At 36.2% G+C, this 18895-nt stretch overlaps 1 protein-coding gene across 1 annotated transcript; it reads left to right on the top strand.

The window, feature by feature from the left end:
- Window positions 1-1300: 1300 nt before the first annotated feature.
- LOC119524404 (olfactory receptor 2T27-like) lies at window positions 1301-1939 on the top strand. Its single transcript, XM_037823028.1, has one exon. The coding sequence runs from the start codon at window positions 1301-1303 to the stop codon at window positions 1937-1939; it is 639 nt and encodes a 212-aa protein (XP_037678956.1).
- Window positions 1940-18895: the final 16956 nt, after the last annotated feature.

Genomic DNA, 18895 nt, shown 5'->3' on the forward strand with positions numbered 1-18895 from the left:
ATTCTGGGGAAAAGGCAAGAGAAAAACATTTCAAAGAAGAAGAAACTGGGCAGGAAAAATATCATTCTATCATATGGTAACAGGCTCCTGGAGAAATAACAGTATTTTCCTTCAAAAAATTGATGACAATGCATGGTTCACTCATATTTGTCTCATTTCAAATTAACAGTGAAATAAATAATGCAGTGATTTAGTTCATCCCAGAAGCAGAATCATTCCATGTAGGAAATTGTCACAATTATAGTTTTTCTCAGTTATAAATGTTCATAAGCAATGATGATTTTCAAGGCATAAATTGTTCAAATGTGGTCAGAACAAATATTTAATTTTAAGTTTAACCAATTAAAGAATTAATCAATGAATGATTTTATATCATAGAAAAATAAAAATGATTTAAATTTTTCTCAGAATGGCAATTCATTATATTTCTCTAAGGAGTGATATGTCTGAGAAATGATTATTTTCAGCAATATTTATTGAGCATCTGTGATGTGTAAGGCAACATTACAGATGAATTCTTGGGGAATGCAAAATTGAATAGAAAGTTGATCCTAAATTTAGAGAAATCACCAAATTAATTGGAAGAGAAGAACCATAGGTTGCATTTATTATGAGCTAGGCAAAGAGCTGTAGGAGAAGGGGAAAGAATATAATGTTTACTTTGACTTACTATGATGTAGTCACTGCACTGTCTCAATATGTGAACCTTATTATTACCATCATTTTAAAGACAAAGTAACTGAGAATTGAAGAAATTAAATAATTTGCTCAAGAACACAGAACTAGATTTGGTGAAACTTGGTCTAATCTGATTCAAATCCTTGATCTTTGTAATGCAAGATCTAAGCTAATTTTTAATACCTGGACTTGACACAGTCATGTAGTAGGTTTGATAAACTGATCTAGGGAGAATATCCACTAAGAAATGTCCATCACTCACACTCTAATTTGTTTCCCCAGACTATCTCAGCATTAACAGCATAATGAGCAGAGGAAATGAAACAGCAGTCATAGATTTCATTTTCCTTGGACTGTTTCCCAATTTCAGATATGTCAGCTTCCTTACCTACACCATTTTCCTGAGTTGTTTGATCACTGTCACAGGAAACTTCATCCTGATCCTCCTAATTTGTGTGGATTCCCAACTCCACACTCCCATGTACTTGCTCCTCAGTCATCTTTCTGCTATGGACTTAATTCTCATCTCCACCACCATCCCCAAGATGGTCACTGACTTCTGGGTGCAGAGGAGAACCATCTCACAGATTGGCTGTGGATACAGATGCTGCTGCATTCAGCCATGACAGGTTCTGAATGTCTCCTCTTGACCCTGATGTCCTACGATCGCTGTATCGCCATCTGCAACCCACTGAGGTACCCGGTCATCATGAATCCCAGAGTCTGTCTACAGATGACTACTCTCTCCTGGGTGGTGGGGCTCCTAAATTCCTTGTTCCCTACTGTCTATATCACACACTTTCCATTCTGTGACTCCAAGGAGATTCAGCACTTTTTCTGTGAAGTCTCAGCTATCCTGAAGCTCTCCTGTGAGGATACCTCTACCTATGAAATGATTTTGTTTGTCACGGGAATTGTGTTCCTCCTCATCCCCTTTGGATTCATTTTCACCTCCTATGGCATCATTTTCTTAACAGTCTTTCGTATGAGATCCCCGGAGGGACGGAGCAAAGCCCGCGCCACCTGCCCCTCCCACCTCACAGTGGTGAGCCTCTATTTGGGTTCGGGTGTCTTTCTGGTTATGATACCTCCAACCCGGTATTCAGCACAGCAAAGCCAGGCTGTCTCCCTTTTCTACAACACCCTCACCCCCATGTTGAAACCTGTTATTTACAGCCTGCAGAATAAAGAAGTGCTGGGGGCTCTGAGGAACACACTGAGGATGGGTGTCTGTTCTCAAATTGCAGCCAGAAGACTTTAGAATTGTGGCAGGACATTTTACCCCAGTTTTTCACACATAGGTTTGATAAAATAATAGAATACTTAGTTAAACTTTTATCTAAAACCCTGCAAATCATTGGCTCCAAAAGTGGGGAGTAAAATGATAGATACAGGATACTGTTGTTTTCAATAACCAGCAAATGTTTGACTCACAAGAACACTTAGCTAACAAATGGCGTAGTCACGGCACTAAGTCTCAAGGATTTCCTCTCTATTTTGAAATTCAGTTATGTCATGACATTTTAAGTTTATCTAGTTTACAAACCAATTGGATAGATATATATTTAGGACACATAACCATAATTCAATTCTCTACAACCCACTTAGAATTATCACTTTTAAATTTTGGCATACATATGTCTAATTAATTTTATGTTTTTGGTCATAAGTATAACCATAAATATAAATCTGCACATGTTTATCTATATATTTATGTTTGAGTGTGTGTGTGCATGTAATAAGTGAATGCATACAGGTGAAGGTTGGACAGGAGAAGAGACAAAAATTCCCATAGGAACATAATTTTTATAATCTACTTTTTCATTTATCAATATATGTGAGTATTTTCCTTAATAACCAATATTTATTCACAATATCATATTTACTATTGCATGGATTCCATTAAAATCCACTAAAATTTGCTATTAGTAGTTTTCTAAAATTTGTTCTTAACAAATGAAAAATAGATTCAAAATGGTTGATGAACTACCTGCATTCATACACCCCTCTCCCCAGTGATTAAAGTAATAGCAATGTCATAAAGCTCTTGACTAATACACAATGACCGAGAGTATAGAAAGAGACCCATCAGCTGATGGAAGAACGAGATTGAGAAGTGGCCACTGACAAATCAGGTCTTGGTATGTCAAACAATCCCAAATTTTGTGGAGAAGTCAACCTTTGAGGGAAGGGACAATTTTCTGTACAGTTCTCCAAAATTCAGGAATCCAAAACATTTTCTCTGATGTAAGGCAGGACTGCAGTGGGCTGAAAACTGATGGATTATTGATATCCCTGGAGGAAGCTAAAGTCTTCCTTATCACATCCCTCTCCATGGAACACAGAATTCCTTGAGCCAGGACTTTGTCTCTGACTGTGAAGATTCAGGGAGCAGCTTGCTAAAAATAAATGCATATGCCCAGAGAAGATGACCTCTGCACTCCGACCTTTAGGATCCACAGCCTAATGGCTGCTGCTATGCGTAAGGACTCTGAGTGAATCACACTAGTCACATGTCCATATCCCCTGAACTCCAGGGCACTTTTCTTTTTTTTTTTTTTTTTTTTTATCTTCATTTTATTGAGATATATTCACATACCACGCAGTCATACAAAACAAATCGTACTTTCGATTGTTTACAGTACCATTACATAGTTGTACATTCATCACCTAAATCAATCCCTGACACCTTCATTAGCACACACACAAAAATAACAAGAATAATAATTAGAGTGAAAAAGAGCAATTGAAGTAAAAAAGAACACTGGGTACCTTTGTCTGTTTGTTTCCTTCCCCTGTTTTTCTACTCATCCATCCATAAACTAGACAAAGTGGAGTGTGGTCCTTATGGCTTTCCCAATCCCATTGTCACCCCTCATAAGCTACATTTTTATACAACTGTCTTCGAGATTCATGGGTTCTGGGTTGTAGTTTGATAGTTTCAGGTATCCACCACCATCTACCCCAATTCTTTAGAACCTGAAAAGGGTTGTCTAAAGTGTGCATAAGAGTGCCCACCAGAGTGACCTCTCGGCTCCTTTTGGAATCTCTCTGCCACTGAAGCTTATTTCATTTCCTTTCACATCCCCCTTTTGGTCAAGAAGATGTTCTCCATCCCACGATGCCAGGTCTACATTCCTCCCCGGGAGTCATATTCCACGTTGCAGGGCACTTTTCATATCCTTGTCTTAACCGTGAAGAGACAGCAAGGACCACCAGACATTGACATACTGTGTAACATGAAATAGATTCAGATGATCAAACAGAAAAATATCATGGGGAGAAAACACATTCAGCAAATCAAAAATATTTGGATATAAAATAATCCCCCATTTAATATTATCAGAGATATAAAAATATTAAGTTGATCAAAAACAATCAAAATGAGATAGACAATAGTTTCTCAAAAGGAAATTAAGATTTTAAAAATATTAAATAGAAACATTTGAAAGTTGACATCAAAAAAAATCTTGCAGAGAAGACTAAGTCCAACAGCAAACATAAATACAGGCAGTTTGAAGGAAAAGGCAGACATCATGGAAAAACCAATCCAAGAGGGAGGCAATATGGAAAAATAGGGCATTTCAAAAAGAATAGCAAAGAAAAAACAAGTTTTTTTTTTTTTTTCCAAATATAATGCTGGAGAATTACCAAATCAAAGATCTAACCTCTATGTCATATGAACCAATTAACTGTGGAGCAGAATGAATGAGAAAAATAAACATACTTGGGTACATCACTGAAGTTTTGAAAGCCTAAAATAATGAGATCTTCTTAAATATTTCTGGACTGAATAAAATTACTTAAATGGCTAGCAACATTTTGCCAACACTGCATGTTAAAGTAAAGTGGCATAGTAGCATTAAAATTCTGACAAAGAAATGTATTTAAACAAAGAAATGTATTTAAACATAGAAACCTACACCCAGCCATACTATTATTGAAAGACAAACATAGCACAGCATATTTAAGGCATGCTATGACTTACATAATTTCTTTCTGCCTAACTGTTCATTGGAATTGTGGTCTAGCAAAATGAAAGAAAACCAATAATGAGGAAAGGAAGAGATTCAGAAGCAGTAGATTTAGATCTATAGAACTATACAGGATGTTTCAATATCATAGTCGCTAAAGTGTGCTTTGAGTGCCACCAGCTGTGCTTGGAACATGAGAATTGGAAATGTCTTTGGGGAAAAAAAGCATTTACAGAGTACCTCATATGTATGAGAGCTTAAATGAATATGGCTTTGATGAAAATAAATGATGGCAGAAAAAAAGAAGACACCAAAAACACTAGAAAAATTAAAAAAAAAGGAACAAAGAAAATAAATTCCAGCTATTTGTTTCTGCAGTAGAAAATACTTAAATAATCAAAATAACCTGAAAATTTTAACAATATAATTAATACTAAAAAGATATAAAGATATTTGCAAAAGAGAGGAGAGAATTAAAAAAGCTAATCAAAATCTATGATTATATTAAATTAGTAGATTACATGTAAAATGATAAAGGAAAAATGGCAGTATTAAACATTCTGAGAAATGGGGAGAAAACATTTAGTGGCAATAGCTCAGTGTGGAGGGTGATCACTGAAGTGTCATTAGGGATGGAAGGCACCGCTACTTTTCTTCATAGACCTCATTAGCCTTTATTGTATTAGGTTAATTTTTAGCAAATGTTTTGAGGTATAATTAACACAACAAAAATCACCATTTTAAGGGAATACTAAAATTATTTTTGGTAAATATATTGAGATGTGGAACCACCAGCACAATACATTTCTAGAAAGTTTCTCTCATTGAATAAGATCCCTCTCATATCTGTTTACGAGTAACCCTCATTCCATTCCCAGCCCCAGGCAAACACTAATCTCTGGTTTGTAGGTATAGATTTCCCTGTTCAGGACATTTAATATAATTCCGTTATTCCATTAGTATTAATTAACTTTTAATCATGTTCACATACTAATTTTATAAATTAACTATTTAAAGTATGCTGCAACATTCTTGTAGAGGCATAATTGCCCACATTTGTAATTATCTATCAGAGGGATCAAAAGAGCAATTTTAATTCTATCAAGAATTGTAGTTAGTCAAATATGTTATCAATTTGATCTGTCATTAACTGTTACAGAGATTGAAAAATATTCCTAAAATCCTTCCACAGTCACTTAAAAAATGTGTTTGGCAGTGGATCGCTGATTATCCAACATAATAAAATTTTTGTTACCTATTTGTGGGAGTATTTTATGATTGTTCTCAGAAATTGGTATTTTTATATTTTCTTTTGCAATGTTCTTTTGCTAATTATTAATAAGATATTTTAATATATTAATTATAGTGATTTTTTCATTCCGATAAATTATTTTTCCATTTAATTGGTTGATTATATCTTTATCTTCTGCAATCATTTACCATATATTTGGTTAAATGTACAATCCTTGCCTTCATGGATTATGATTTTGTCTGTATAATAAGAAACTATTCATCCTTCTGAATATTGCATATTAATACTTTAACATCATTCTTTATTTTACATTTTAAATGGAATAAATGTTGCATGTTATGTGATAGGAATCTGATACTTTATATCCATAAAGTATTGGTCAATTTTTTGAAAACCACTTATGAGATAATATATTATACAGCTCTGGACTAAAATGTCATTTTCAACAAATTATTAAAAATATTAAAATACACCCAACAATTCTCTTGGTCTATGGGATCTCTCCATATTTGTCGATGTATCTCTCCACTTTGCCATGCTATTTTGATTACTGCAGATTTGTAATGCATATTAATATGTAACTGTGGTCACTTTTGCACACATTACATTTATAATTTTTCAATTTTAATTTATCTTTACTTATAAATGAACTTTTAGGTTTTTCCAATTTCCAAAATGATTTGTGATTTTGTTTAGAACTTTGTTGATTTTATGGATTAACTTTGGATTAATTCAAATGTAAGATCTATATCTTCCTATGTAGAAACTTGGTATACTTTTCTATGTTTTCAATTTCTGATTTATTTCTCTCAGTAATCTCTTATAGATAATTTAATTCTCTGGTAAGCACTCTAATTTTATGCATCTTTGGTTAGTGTTTAAAGGAAGAAATAATAATTATTTTGAAAATTCAATAGTACTTCATAAAACTTTTTTAGATTGCATCCATTTTAAAAACTGTTTTATAATTCCCTTTTCTTGAATTCTTCCAGATTTTTCTCTGTTCCTAATATTCTATCTTTAAGTGGCAAATATCATAAACATATTTTCTGAGAATATGATTTAACTTACACATTATTAGAATTATGGCCATTAGTTATGCAGAACATATTTTGACAGAGGTAAATTAATGTACATAAGTCATTGCATTTCTTCTATTCTTCCCTATATTGTATATATTTACACAGTTTTCCTCTCTTTTTAATTTGACTTGCTGAAAGTTTGTTCACTTTCCACTTTTTTTTCTTAAGGAAAAATTCTTTGTTCCATACAGTTAAATAGTATCCTTTCTAAAAACGTGAATCACATTCTTCACCATTTATTTTCATTCCTTCTTGTGCATTAATAAAGGCAAAATTTTTATGTATGTAGACTCATACAGGTTATTAGTTCTACACAATATAATTCCTATTATACCCAAGTTTGTTTCCATTTCCAAAGTTATTTTTACCATGGCTTCATTATTTTTTTAGTTTCAACTTTTGTTACAATGTGATCATGATATATAAATTAGGCAATTCACATGTTTGGAATTTAGTGAGGTCTCTATGTCACTGTAACAGGATCCTTGAAACTGAAGCAACAGAAAGGCAACTAAAGTTATCTTAGTGACAGGACATTTACTGAGTCATGAAAACAGAATTCCCAGGGTAGACAGGATTCGGGTGCATTCTGTCCAGTATGACACAATTTCCCCGTGGGTCTCTCAGCTCTGCCTTCTTGCTTGTGCCACTCTGTTCTGAGGCTCATGAGAAGATGGCTTTCCAAAGGAGCCCTGGCTCCCATCCTTGTCCACAGCCCAAGCAAACTTTTATCCACCCTACAGGTGGATCATGTTTTTTTAAAACATTGGTCAGATGCATGCCACTTTGGTGCTCACACTACCCAATGGTTTCCCACTTTATTCAGCATTACACTAAAGACCCAAAGGACTTTTCTGACCTCAGCTCCTGCTCCTCTCTCCTCACTCATTTGTCTCCAACAACGCTGGACCCTTGAACTGTCCTCTGGGGACTCTGCACCTGTTTCCTCCTCTGAACTTCCCCTGGGGGCCATCAGGATCACCGGTTAGTGTCCTGCAAGATGCTACATAGTGTTTCCTCATCACGTGGGCTTCCTGGATAGAGTCAAGGAAAATAACTTTATAAGTTTCTGTTTTTTTAACTGATGTATTTTTCTCCACTAATGTCATCTATTAGTTAACAGTTTCCTCCTAAAGCAACTGTAGACTGTAAGAATACAGATATTATTTTTCACTTGTGTACTCATACACCCAGAATAGTGAATGGCATTCATAAGGCAATGAACAAATACTTATTGAAGAAATGAAGGAAGCACTTCTGGGCTCATATCATGCACACTCACACAGATATACACACTCGCCATTCAGAGACATTCATGTGTGTACATGTGTGTGAATTTTACTTTCTACCACAAGACCTCCAGAAACACATCCTGGTTCACACTCCTTTCAACTTGCTCATTTGTCCATTCGAAAGCCAATCTTTGTCATTGAGGAATTGGATTCCCAAAGGTAAGTTTGTTGAGACCTTGGGATTGGAGTTTCAGTCATTTTCCTCTAAAGCAGAAGGAGGAGTGAAATCCTGACCAATCTGGAATTATTTTAGGAAGGAAGAAGGGAAGAATGAATGTGGGATAAGAAATAGCTATAATTGGTCTCTGAGAATCAAACTCATGTAGTTTAAACAGCAATAAGAAATATTTAATAAGGAATATCAGACTGTATCTTTTGCTCTGTGATTTGTGTAAATGTGTGCCTAATTTCTGTGAATGAGAAAACAGAGTAGTTTGCATTGTTCTGAGCGATACTGGTTTATTCTAGCAATGAGGCCAAATTGTCCATTAACATCATCGGATGGCAGCAGAGGTCACATGACCGAGGACATCTGCTTATGTTCCCTATGCTTTTTTCTTGGCAAGCTTTTATTTTTATATTATTCCAGATTCACAAAATAGTCACAATAACAGATTTAGGAGCTAAATGTTTGCATTTGCCTTATGTATTTGAATGCAACTAAATTTTCCCAAGCCATTGAGAGTTTATTGGAGACATTGAAATTTTTTTGCTTTTTTTCCTTTTTAAATTTTTTGTTGAAATACAGTCAAAAAGCATCTCTCTATCTTTCCTCACCCTGTTGCTTTCCCAGGCAGAGGCAAAACATTAGTCACCTTGTATTCTTCGCATTTATTCAGGCATACGTCAATATCTTCTGGGGGTCTTTGTTTCATGTATTTGGTGTAATGGGCAGGCAATCACACTACCTCCTCTTTTGCTGAGAGGCTGTCTCAAAATATATCTACATGTTTTTATAAAACCTCCTTTTTCTCCAAATCCTGACTTCTTAAATATCCCCTGCTAATGAATGGTTAATATTTACAAATCCATACATGCACCACCTCCTTTAAAATAACCTATATTGTGGGCTTGCTATTGATTTTGGAATAGGACATCAATAATCTTTGCAGCTCAAAGATTTTATATTAACATATCTGTATCTATATCCTAAATATTTTATTGAATTATCCAAAATCTTTATGTGTTTGTAGCACAAAGAGAGCCTAATTTAGCTCAGTTGGCCATATTGCCTCAGCTAATTCCCTCTACCAACTCACCTCAAACCACTCTGTCCCACACTTCATCTGAACCCCACAGGTCTTCTTTCACATCCACAGGTGGTTCTGCTATTTCCACACTTTGCACTTTGTCCTGAATTGAATGCTCCAAGATACTGATGCAGTAAAATTTCCACCTTTTACATGTGTCTATCTCAGTGAAGGATTGCCTAATGATGGATATAAATAAACCCATCCACCATGGTTCTATATCCAGATAACCTGACCATTCCTGCATAGCATTTCAAAGTTTGGGATTCCTTAATGTGCAATTTTTCATTGGTTTATTGTTTGTCTTCCCCAATAGACTTATGATCCATGAGGGCATGGTTCATGTGTATTGATTATCAGTATAAACTCAGTTATAGGCACATTAAGAGCACATAGATACACATAAATATTTATTTAGGGGATAAGCAAATGATGCTGCTATATGAAGTTGGAGATTATGATAACTTGTACTTCAATAGAGCATTGAGGAGGAGAAACATGTGGACAGGAGGGATATTAACTGGGGGATATTCTTTGGTGAGAATAGGATAGATTTGCGGGCCCTCTGTTTAGAACATACATGCTCCTATGGTTTGAGGGAAAATCCACAGGCTGTGGGCCCCAGCCAGTGTTCTGAGGATTGGAAATGCCCTTCATCTCTTCCATTTCAACACATGAAGGGAGGACATCATATCTAATGTTAATAAATCTAGAGTCAACATTATTTCACCTCTTGCACAAGTGGATACTTCCTCTTGTGCATTTTGGATATTGCCTTTAATTTCTGTGCCCTTGAATTGTCATCAAGAAACATCTATAGCATAGATTTCAAATAAATGCTTATGTCTTATCTATTAACAAATGTACATATTGGGAACTTAAAAGTTATAAAGGTGTAATTTCTGGCTTCAAAATGATGTTTTAAATTTATTTGAGGGAACAAATACAGAATTCTAAACACACTAATAAAAACATGTTCAGTTCATTATACATGAATCCCAAATATCAGCAGATCCAAAATCGGGAGTTTCCTAATCACACAGTGCACCTTCTGCCTCTGTTTTGCTCTATGTGACTTAATGGCAGGATGGTCAGAGGTTGTCTGTTTTGTCCCCCAGGGGGGGTCCAGGGTAGAAGAATGATCTCAGGGCCCCTCTGAAGCTCTTTCTGTAGGTGTAGATGTAGGACAGGTTGGAGACATTATAAAAGGAGACCCACCCAGCCTCATAGCCCAGGAAGATCCCAACAATCTCAGGAAATTCTTCAAAGTAGAGTGTTACCCGAGGATTCCCAAGGGCTTGGTAGTCATTACTGCGATTCAAGCAGAGTCCAAAACCCAAACTCTGGGGAGATTTGGAGTTCGCCCCATCTGCAGACTGAATCAGTACAAACACCCAAGGTCCATTTTATCTTCCCTTTCACACTCACCTCCCAGTAGTGTCTACCTTTGAAAAAAATCTTCTGACCCAAGACACAGTCCAGGTTGTCAAACTGCTTACTACAGCTGGGCAGATCCTGAAAGATATCACCACCTGTCACACTTTTTTTGTCTTCAGCAATTTGGAGATATGGGTGAGCAGTGTCTAGATCCAGTGTAATATCCTCTGTAGAAGAAGTTCTTGTCAGTATTGGGGAATAATCAACAATATTTAACACAATCTATTGGAGCATAATCAATAACAACCAGCACCATATAGCATCTATCTGTGCTCTCCCTCAGTTTTCCTCAAAGAGAAGTTGCTCCATTCCTCAGGCCTAGCTTTTCATACTTCCTCCACTCTTGAACCCAACTGTCAATAGCTTGATACTGAGGGTTTGTCCAGAAAGTAAAAAACAAAGAGAGAAGAATCCAGATTTTTGCAATTTAAAGAGTTTGAGAAAATGGCTAATATTATTTCAACACATACTATGCACTTAGGGCTATTCAAAGCATATTTATACGTATTTAATTTTCAGTACAAAATAATAAGGTTGAGAATTTCCCTAACTTGCTGTTGAGAAAAATGTTTAGAAAGGTTTGCCCAAGTAAAATTTCTAACATGTATCAATATTTGGGGAAATGTCCAGGTGTCTCAGATTGGAAGTACGACAAAAAACACTTATATATTTCACTTTGAACGTGAACACTATGATAAATTTAAATTCTACCTTAAATTGTTTCAAGAAATTCTACCAGATTACTTGAATTAGCTATTCAAAGAATTAGTTTCATATAGAAGAACAATTTATACAGATTCATATAACGAGGAGAGGGGGCAAAATAATAATCCAGATAGTCACCTAATCAAATGTGTTTCTGTTAAAAAAAGTCTACATGGATAAACTAATTCTTTTATGGGTCAGTTTCTTATGGTGATAGCTAGAACTAAATTTTAATTGCATTAGTATAAACACAATAAGATACATCCACTAGTGTTAACATGATGTAAGAAGAAATGAAAATATGCTAGCACTCACAATACAGAATTCTGTGCCTTTTTAGTCACTGCATTTCAGCTGTTCATGGGTGCTTTCTTAAAGCCCAGTACAAGGTGTGATGTACAGACTGAAATTTTTTTCAACTGGAAAATGTGTTTCTGGTGTTCTTTAAACTATGTGAGGGTAACATTATACCAATTAGTTGCATGACCTGGGGGGAAATCTCCTAGGAATTCTGGTCTTCAGCTTCTTGATAAAATGGTATGTACTGTATGGCCTTGCTTCCTTCCAGATAAAGATAATTTATTGTAACATTAATGAAGAAGTGTGGAAGTATAATGGAGCACAAATATTTATCACCCCTACTATTAAGTGGATTCCTGATTTTGACAATTTATTAGAAGTCTAAGGTCATCCCAATGGAGAAAGTGGCCTTTGATTTGACACATCAACATGAGGGTCCCCTTACTGTGGCCCATAGACAATTAGTGTCATTGTGTCACAATCCTTGATCCTAAAGTGCATCAGCCAGCCTTTTCCCCCTGCCCCATCAGCTATGCCCCACACGCATGCCCTGACACATGCATTTCTGGTTCTGTAAAGCATATTTGATAGCACCACTTTTGGCTATTGTATTCTACTCTGCTCCAACCCAGTTTCACAGAGCAGCACCAAGTGTGATGTATGAAGTGTCATTCATGTAGAAACTGAAGAACACAGCCTTGTCTGGCATGATTGTTCACATCCATCTCCTCTGAGCTCTTGGTGGGATGGGATATTGACATGGTGCATAGAGCATGAGAATAGAAGGAGAAATCATGAGTCAGGAGATCAACCTTGCCTGAAATCTATCATCTATATGACACAAGTTTCTCCAATATCATTCACAACCACAGTTTTTCATTTGATTAAAGAAAGGGACAATTTCATGGACCTACTTGATGACACCATAGGTTATGACTGAGGAAGCCCCACAAGACAAATTCATCCAGACCTATCACAAACATGGGTCTTTTCTCTTTTGTCCTTTACTTTCCACCTGAGTCCAGCTTGGAACTCAGATCTGTCCCCTCCATATGTAGTCAGTTGCCCTCAACCATATACAAGAGTTACATTTTTAACCTAACTGAATCCTTGTACGCAGAGATTCTTCTTTGAGCTATTACCTGGATCTGGCCTTGGGCTGATCCCTGTTTCAAACTTGACTCTTACAATCTCTTTGGCAACAAACAAAATGTATCCTATCCTGAGATGCAGAAATCCTTGGACTTGATATTATTATACACATCCTAGCTTCTTATGAAGACTGTTTAAAGCCATTTGAAAAAATAGGTAAAAGGACTTTGTAAGATGTTATGTAAATTTAATGAAATAAATTAGATGAGATTTTACTTTTAAACTATGCATTACAGTGAGCATCAGGAAATGGAAGGTTTGGAGAAGAAAAGGGCTGAATGTGTGTGTGTTTGTGTGTGTGCAAGTGCACAAATTACAGGTTACCTGTCCTGGTGGCCCAGTGTGCTGGTTGAAACTAAGAATTAATACCCAGATACTCCTGCTTCTAGTTACCTGCAAAGCTTTGAGCAATTTTCAAGCCTGAAAAAAGAGAGAAAATGTTATAATTTCTAAACCAAAATTTAGCAATGGATAAAAAGGTCATAAATGAGGGGTTCAGAGGCTACTACAAGGGGAAGAGCTTGTGCAGCAATTTTCATCACTTACCCTCTTCCCCAGGAGTTTTCTCCTTTCTGAAACAATGAATAGAGTAAGAGTTTGCTCTGAAATACATTTATAGCCTATGGTCACAGAGAAACATTAGTTACCAAGATCTTCATGACGTTTGCCTGTAACACAAAACAGACTATTTCTTATTTAGGAATCATTAGCTAAAGTCATTTTCAGGGGTTTTTACATGTAAATTCACTTGGGCAAGTAAAGACCAAGGGTCAGTTTTGAGTTATGAATTTTAGAAAATCATAGTTTAAAACCTTTTGGATGACTTTGCTTCAACATAATTCAGGGGATAATAACATCAGTTTTTGACCAGTGATAGACTCTCCCATCTCTTTGTATTAAGAACATAACATTTTGCAGACTGCTGTCAGCAAGATCTAGGTATTTCAGTAGACAATACTGAAGGCACCACTGATGTTTGGAAATAATTCTGTTTCTACCCATTTGTAGAATTAAAATCTAAATGCAGTTAGTTCTGCTAAAATTCTTGTTTTAAAACTGTGAATTGGTTCCAATGTGGTTAATATATTGCAGAATAATTTGAGCATCTGGTGGATTTTGCTTTTGCTTATGTGCTGTTTTGTGCTGCAGAAAAGTTCATAGGGGCATAGGAATAATAACTTACCCCCCCCCACACACACACACATACCTAGGAAAAGGAGCCACACCCATCCATAGCTGGTGTTCTGACTTTGTTTCTGACATCAGATGAAACTTCCAGGGTGTCATGAAAACTCAGGAGCTGCCACCTATTCTGTGGCCATTGACACACAGTCCCCACCCTCCCTCCCTTTAATTTTCTCCTCTTCCATCTAGCTTATTTCATATTTTTCCTGTCTGTTCTCTGGTAAATTTCTCTGTTTATCTAGGGAGCACCATTGTCATTTAGTGGGTAGAAGCCAGAGATGCTGTTAAACATCCTCCAGTGCACATGACAGTCCCCACAACCAAGCATTGCCCTACCCAACTGTTGAGGTTGAGAAACCCATTTGCACACAACCCACTTAGACACAACCACAAGTCTCCAGCCATGTGTTCCCAATCCCTTTATTGCTCACACTGTCCAAACTCCGACTCATTCTTTGCTGTCTACAGATGAAGAAGGCAGCACAGATGAGGAGGAGGATGGTGGCTGGAACAGCAACTGCAGCAAAAACCCACATCTCCCAGATGGGGACTCTGGGATATGACTCATCTAACAAAACAGAACTCCCATAAATACATGTTGAAGTTAGCAGCCAATTTAGTAATGCTCAAAGGGCAGATCCTGTATTAACCAAGAAAATTCAAGGAGGTATCCAAGCAAGAATTCAGAGAAAATACCCCAGTGACCAGGAAAGAAATCAACAAAAAATAGGCAATCAGATATTGTGGTCTGTACTAACCCCTGTGGACTGTGCTAAATGGAAGGACTTTGATCCATTCCAACCTTATCCTAGTTACGGGAGTGGACAATGTTCCTTGCAGCAAAGGGTCTCATGAAATTAGGTTCTGCTGATGAGATGCATTTTCATAAGATTTGGAAGGGAAATACGGGACAAAAGCCTGTGTCCTGCTCTTCTGGCTATATTGCACTGGAGAAAGGTGGGACTTCTCTGCAGGATCACTCTGGTGTCCACCCCCAGCCTGTGGGCTATGGGGAGAATCCTGCTGTGACAGCAGCTGCAGTGGTGCCAGGACCACAGCTCCACATGTCTGCACCCAGCTTTCTGGGAAGGCAGAACTTTTACAGTTGTGCCAATGTTGAGTTCTTAGTGCACCATAGTGTGTGTGGCCTTATAGATGGTAACCTTACTGGCAAGGCATGTCAATATGTTTGGAATCATTCTTGGAGACCCAACACAGGCTAATAATTGTGTAGGAAAAAATTTCCTTCCATGAATCATTCATTACTTAAACTAGAGAATTTCTCCTCAAGACTTCACCCTGGCTGAAGGTTGACCATTGGGTGGAATCAGAACCTCCTTTATTTGCATTACTAGGAAACTAAAAGAAGCTCATGTAAGCTTCCCAAGGAAGGCCTTGGGAAATCAATAGGAAGAATCATGATTATTGGACCTCAGTATGTGTGTAGCAAAGGGAATAGACAAAGTTGCCCTTCATTTTTCCTGCAGTCTGTGGGATTGAATCTAATGCACATTGATGAGACAGGCTGGACGGGGTCTCACCTGCCACAGAGATCCTTGCTTCTTTCTTGAGGTCAAGAAGAGTGTTGTGAATGAAGCAGGACATGTTGCCCTGAGACTGGGTCAGCAGGATGACTGTTGTCTCCACATAGAACAGAGCATTGCCCATCCGATGCTCTGTCACAGAGAGGGGCAGTAGATCCTGACCCCTGGAGTCTGTCCACTCAACACTGGGTTCTGGATACCACCCTGAGGAAGTGCAGAGCAGCTGGATTCCATGGGACTCACCTCCTTCAAGATGAATATGAGGGGTTGAGCTTATGCCTGGGAAATTGACAATTAAATAGAGGGAGAATATTATACCAAATCATCAATTGTAAGGGCTGCAATCATTTCTGCAATACAATTTCTTAAATACATTTTATTTACCAAGTTTTATAAAGGACTACAAATCAAATTATTATAATAATATAGAAATATTTTCATACTTATAATTTAAAGGGACAGGGTTTGGGTACATTAAGCAACTTTCAATGTAATAATAGAGTATGAATCGGAACTAAACTTCATTATAGTGTCCATTATGTAAGTAAAACACAATAAATAGACATGTAAATAATAAAGTTTCACTGATATTTCAAGTTGTGTAATTCCCATGAAGGAAGTAAGCAGGGAAATTGGTTCAACCATCTTCTGCATGTTAATTTATGTAGTAAGTTCAAGGAAAACTGCTGATAAAGCTTATTTGTGCCTGACTGAATATTCAAGACAGAAAGATTGGCATTTTTTATGATTTCCATGGCTCATTCTATGCCTTCTTCATTGAGATCTCTGCTCAAAAACAACCTTTTACAACTAGGCATCTTTTATCACTTTTTAAAATTAAAATTTACTGCCATCCTCAATCCCAGTTTTTATGTTCATTTTAAAGAGCTTTTATTTTAATCCCACATGTATTACACAATGTTTATTCAGTTAATTGACAGTCTCCTCTCCTGCACTGGAATCTGTGCTTCCAGGGAGAAGGGGCTTTATCTGTCTTGTGTGCTCCAGTATTCCAGACACATAGAACAAAAGCTGGCACATAATACTCATCCCATAAATAACTGCTGAATAAGTTAGTTAATTTGCAAAGAAGACTTACAAAAATATTATGGCAATAGTAATAGTTGAGAAAGCTAGGGAAAAATAAATATCTCCCCCACTGACTGAGAAATATGGTGATGAGAGTAGTCATCCTGAGTAGGATACTTCAATGAATGAAACTATGTAGGATTTGTTAAAAGGAGAATTTTACTTGGCCATTGATATTGTTTTGTCAAATACCAGCTTTTGGAGATGCGCTGATTTATTCAGAGATGCCCCTTTGAGTATCTCTACTCTGAACTCATCCTTGACATAAAATACCTCTCTGTCAGATGTACCCAATGCCCAGAGCTTCTGTTGCTGATAGTCTTTGTCTTTCCAGGGGACCTGGAGTGCCTGGTCAGCTCCTGGAGGAGGTGCTTTCAGGATTCTCAAGCCTGTCTCTGACACCTGCAAACTAAGACTTGCTATTTGCCCAGCTGCTGAGCCTTTCTCCTTTCCTTGATTTTGTCAAAACAACAATTCACACATCTACATTTCTAACCTGGTCTTCACACCTGATTTCCAAACATTATTTCTGATCAATCATATTTTCTATCTGAGTGAATGAAACATTATTTATAAAGCTGCATAGATTCTCCAAATTCTGTCATTGAAGAAATCCTTTTGACTTAGCTTCTAAATATCTCATTCATTTAGCAATTTTATTGTCTTACTGCTATATTTTGGTTTGCATTCTTACAGTCACAGTTCTCTAAGATCTATTTTTTCTCTAAAAAAGTCATCTTTTTGATACAATAAAATTATCCTAGCATAAATTCAAATTCTACATAATCTGGCTAAATTTCTTTTTCTGCTGCAAGATATAGAGAGGTGTATACAGTATTATTCTCATCCATAAAAGGAGTAAAAAAAACTAGGAAATGGCAAATTAGTGACTTTCCTTGAGCCCATCAGAGAACAGAGACTGCAGGACCAAAAACATAGTTTCCATAAGCTGTGAAACAATTTCAAACAGTTTAATGTAGGCATAATTTGAATACTAGAAGAACAAAAGAGGGAGAATGAAGAAAAGAAATAGTTGAAGAAAAATTGGCCAGTAATATTGTAAAATTAATAATATATACCAGGGCACATATTTAAGAACCTCAGAAAACAAAAGGCAAGATGAGAACACACCTAGCACTAATATATCCAAACTGCTGATAATCAAAGACAACTGAAAAACCTCACAGTCAGTTAAAGAAAAAATAAACATACAAATTATGTAAAGTGGAAGAAAGATAAGAATTAAAGCAACTTCTTGAAAGAAATCAGGCAAAGAAGATGACAATGGAGTAATCTCTATGAAGGATTAAAAAAATGTTGACCCAGAATTCTATAATAGGTGATAATATTCTTCAGCAATGAAGAATAAATACTTTCTCAGACAAACTGAAAAAACTGCAGGATTAATTGTTAACAGTCTTACAAGAAATATTAAGATAATTTCTCAGGCATATAGCCAGAAACATAAAAAAGGGCTTCATTTATTTGTTACATAAATAAACAAAAATAAATAATAAACTTTCTTTAAAAGTGGAATAAATTAAGGTAAAATAAAATAATTTCCTGTTCTTATTTTAATGTTTCTGAAAGGTAACTGATTTTCTAAAGCATAACTAGTGACAATGCATTGTGTATTTATAGCATATATATAATTAAAATATAAGGCAACAATACTAAAAAAGATGGAAGAGAAAAATGGATAATATATAAGTGGCATGGCATTATTTAAAGGTAGTCTCTGATTCCTTTTAAATCTATGTGGTAGATACTGGGAAAGCCATTGTTTTAAAAGGCGCATAAGTCAATAGAGGAGATAAAATGGGACAATAAAAAGTGCTCAAATAACACAAGAGAAGGCAGTAAAATAGAAAAAAAATAAGAAATGGAACACAATGAAACAGCTAGCAAAATGGTAGATTCAATTCAACCATATCAATAATCACTCTAAATGTGAG

Source organism: Choloepus didactylus (assembly GCF_015220235.1).
Source record: "Choloepus didactylus isolate mChoDid1 chromosome 11 unlocalized genomic scaffold, mChoDid1.pri SUPER_11_unloc1, whole genome shotgun sequence".
Classification (NCBI taxonomy): Eukaryota; Metazoa; Chordata; class Mammalia; order Pilosa; family Megalonychidae; genus Choloepus; species Choloepus didactylus.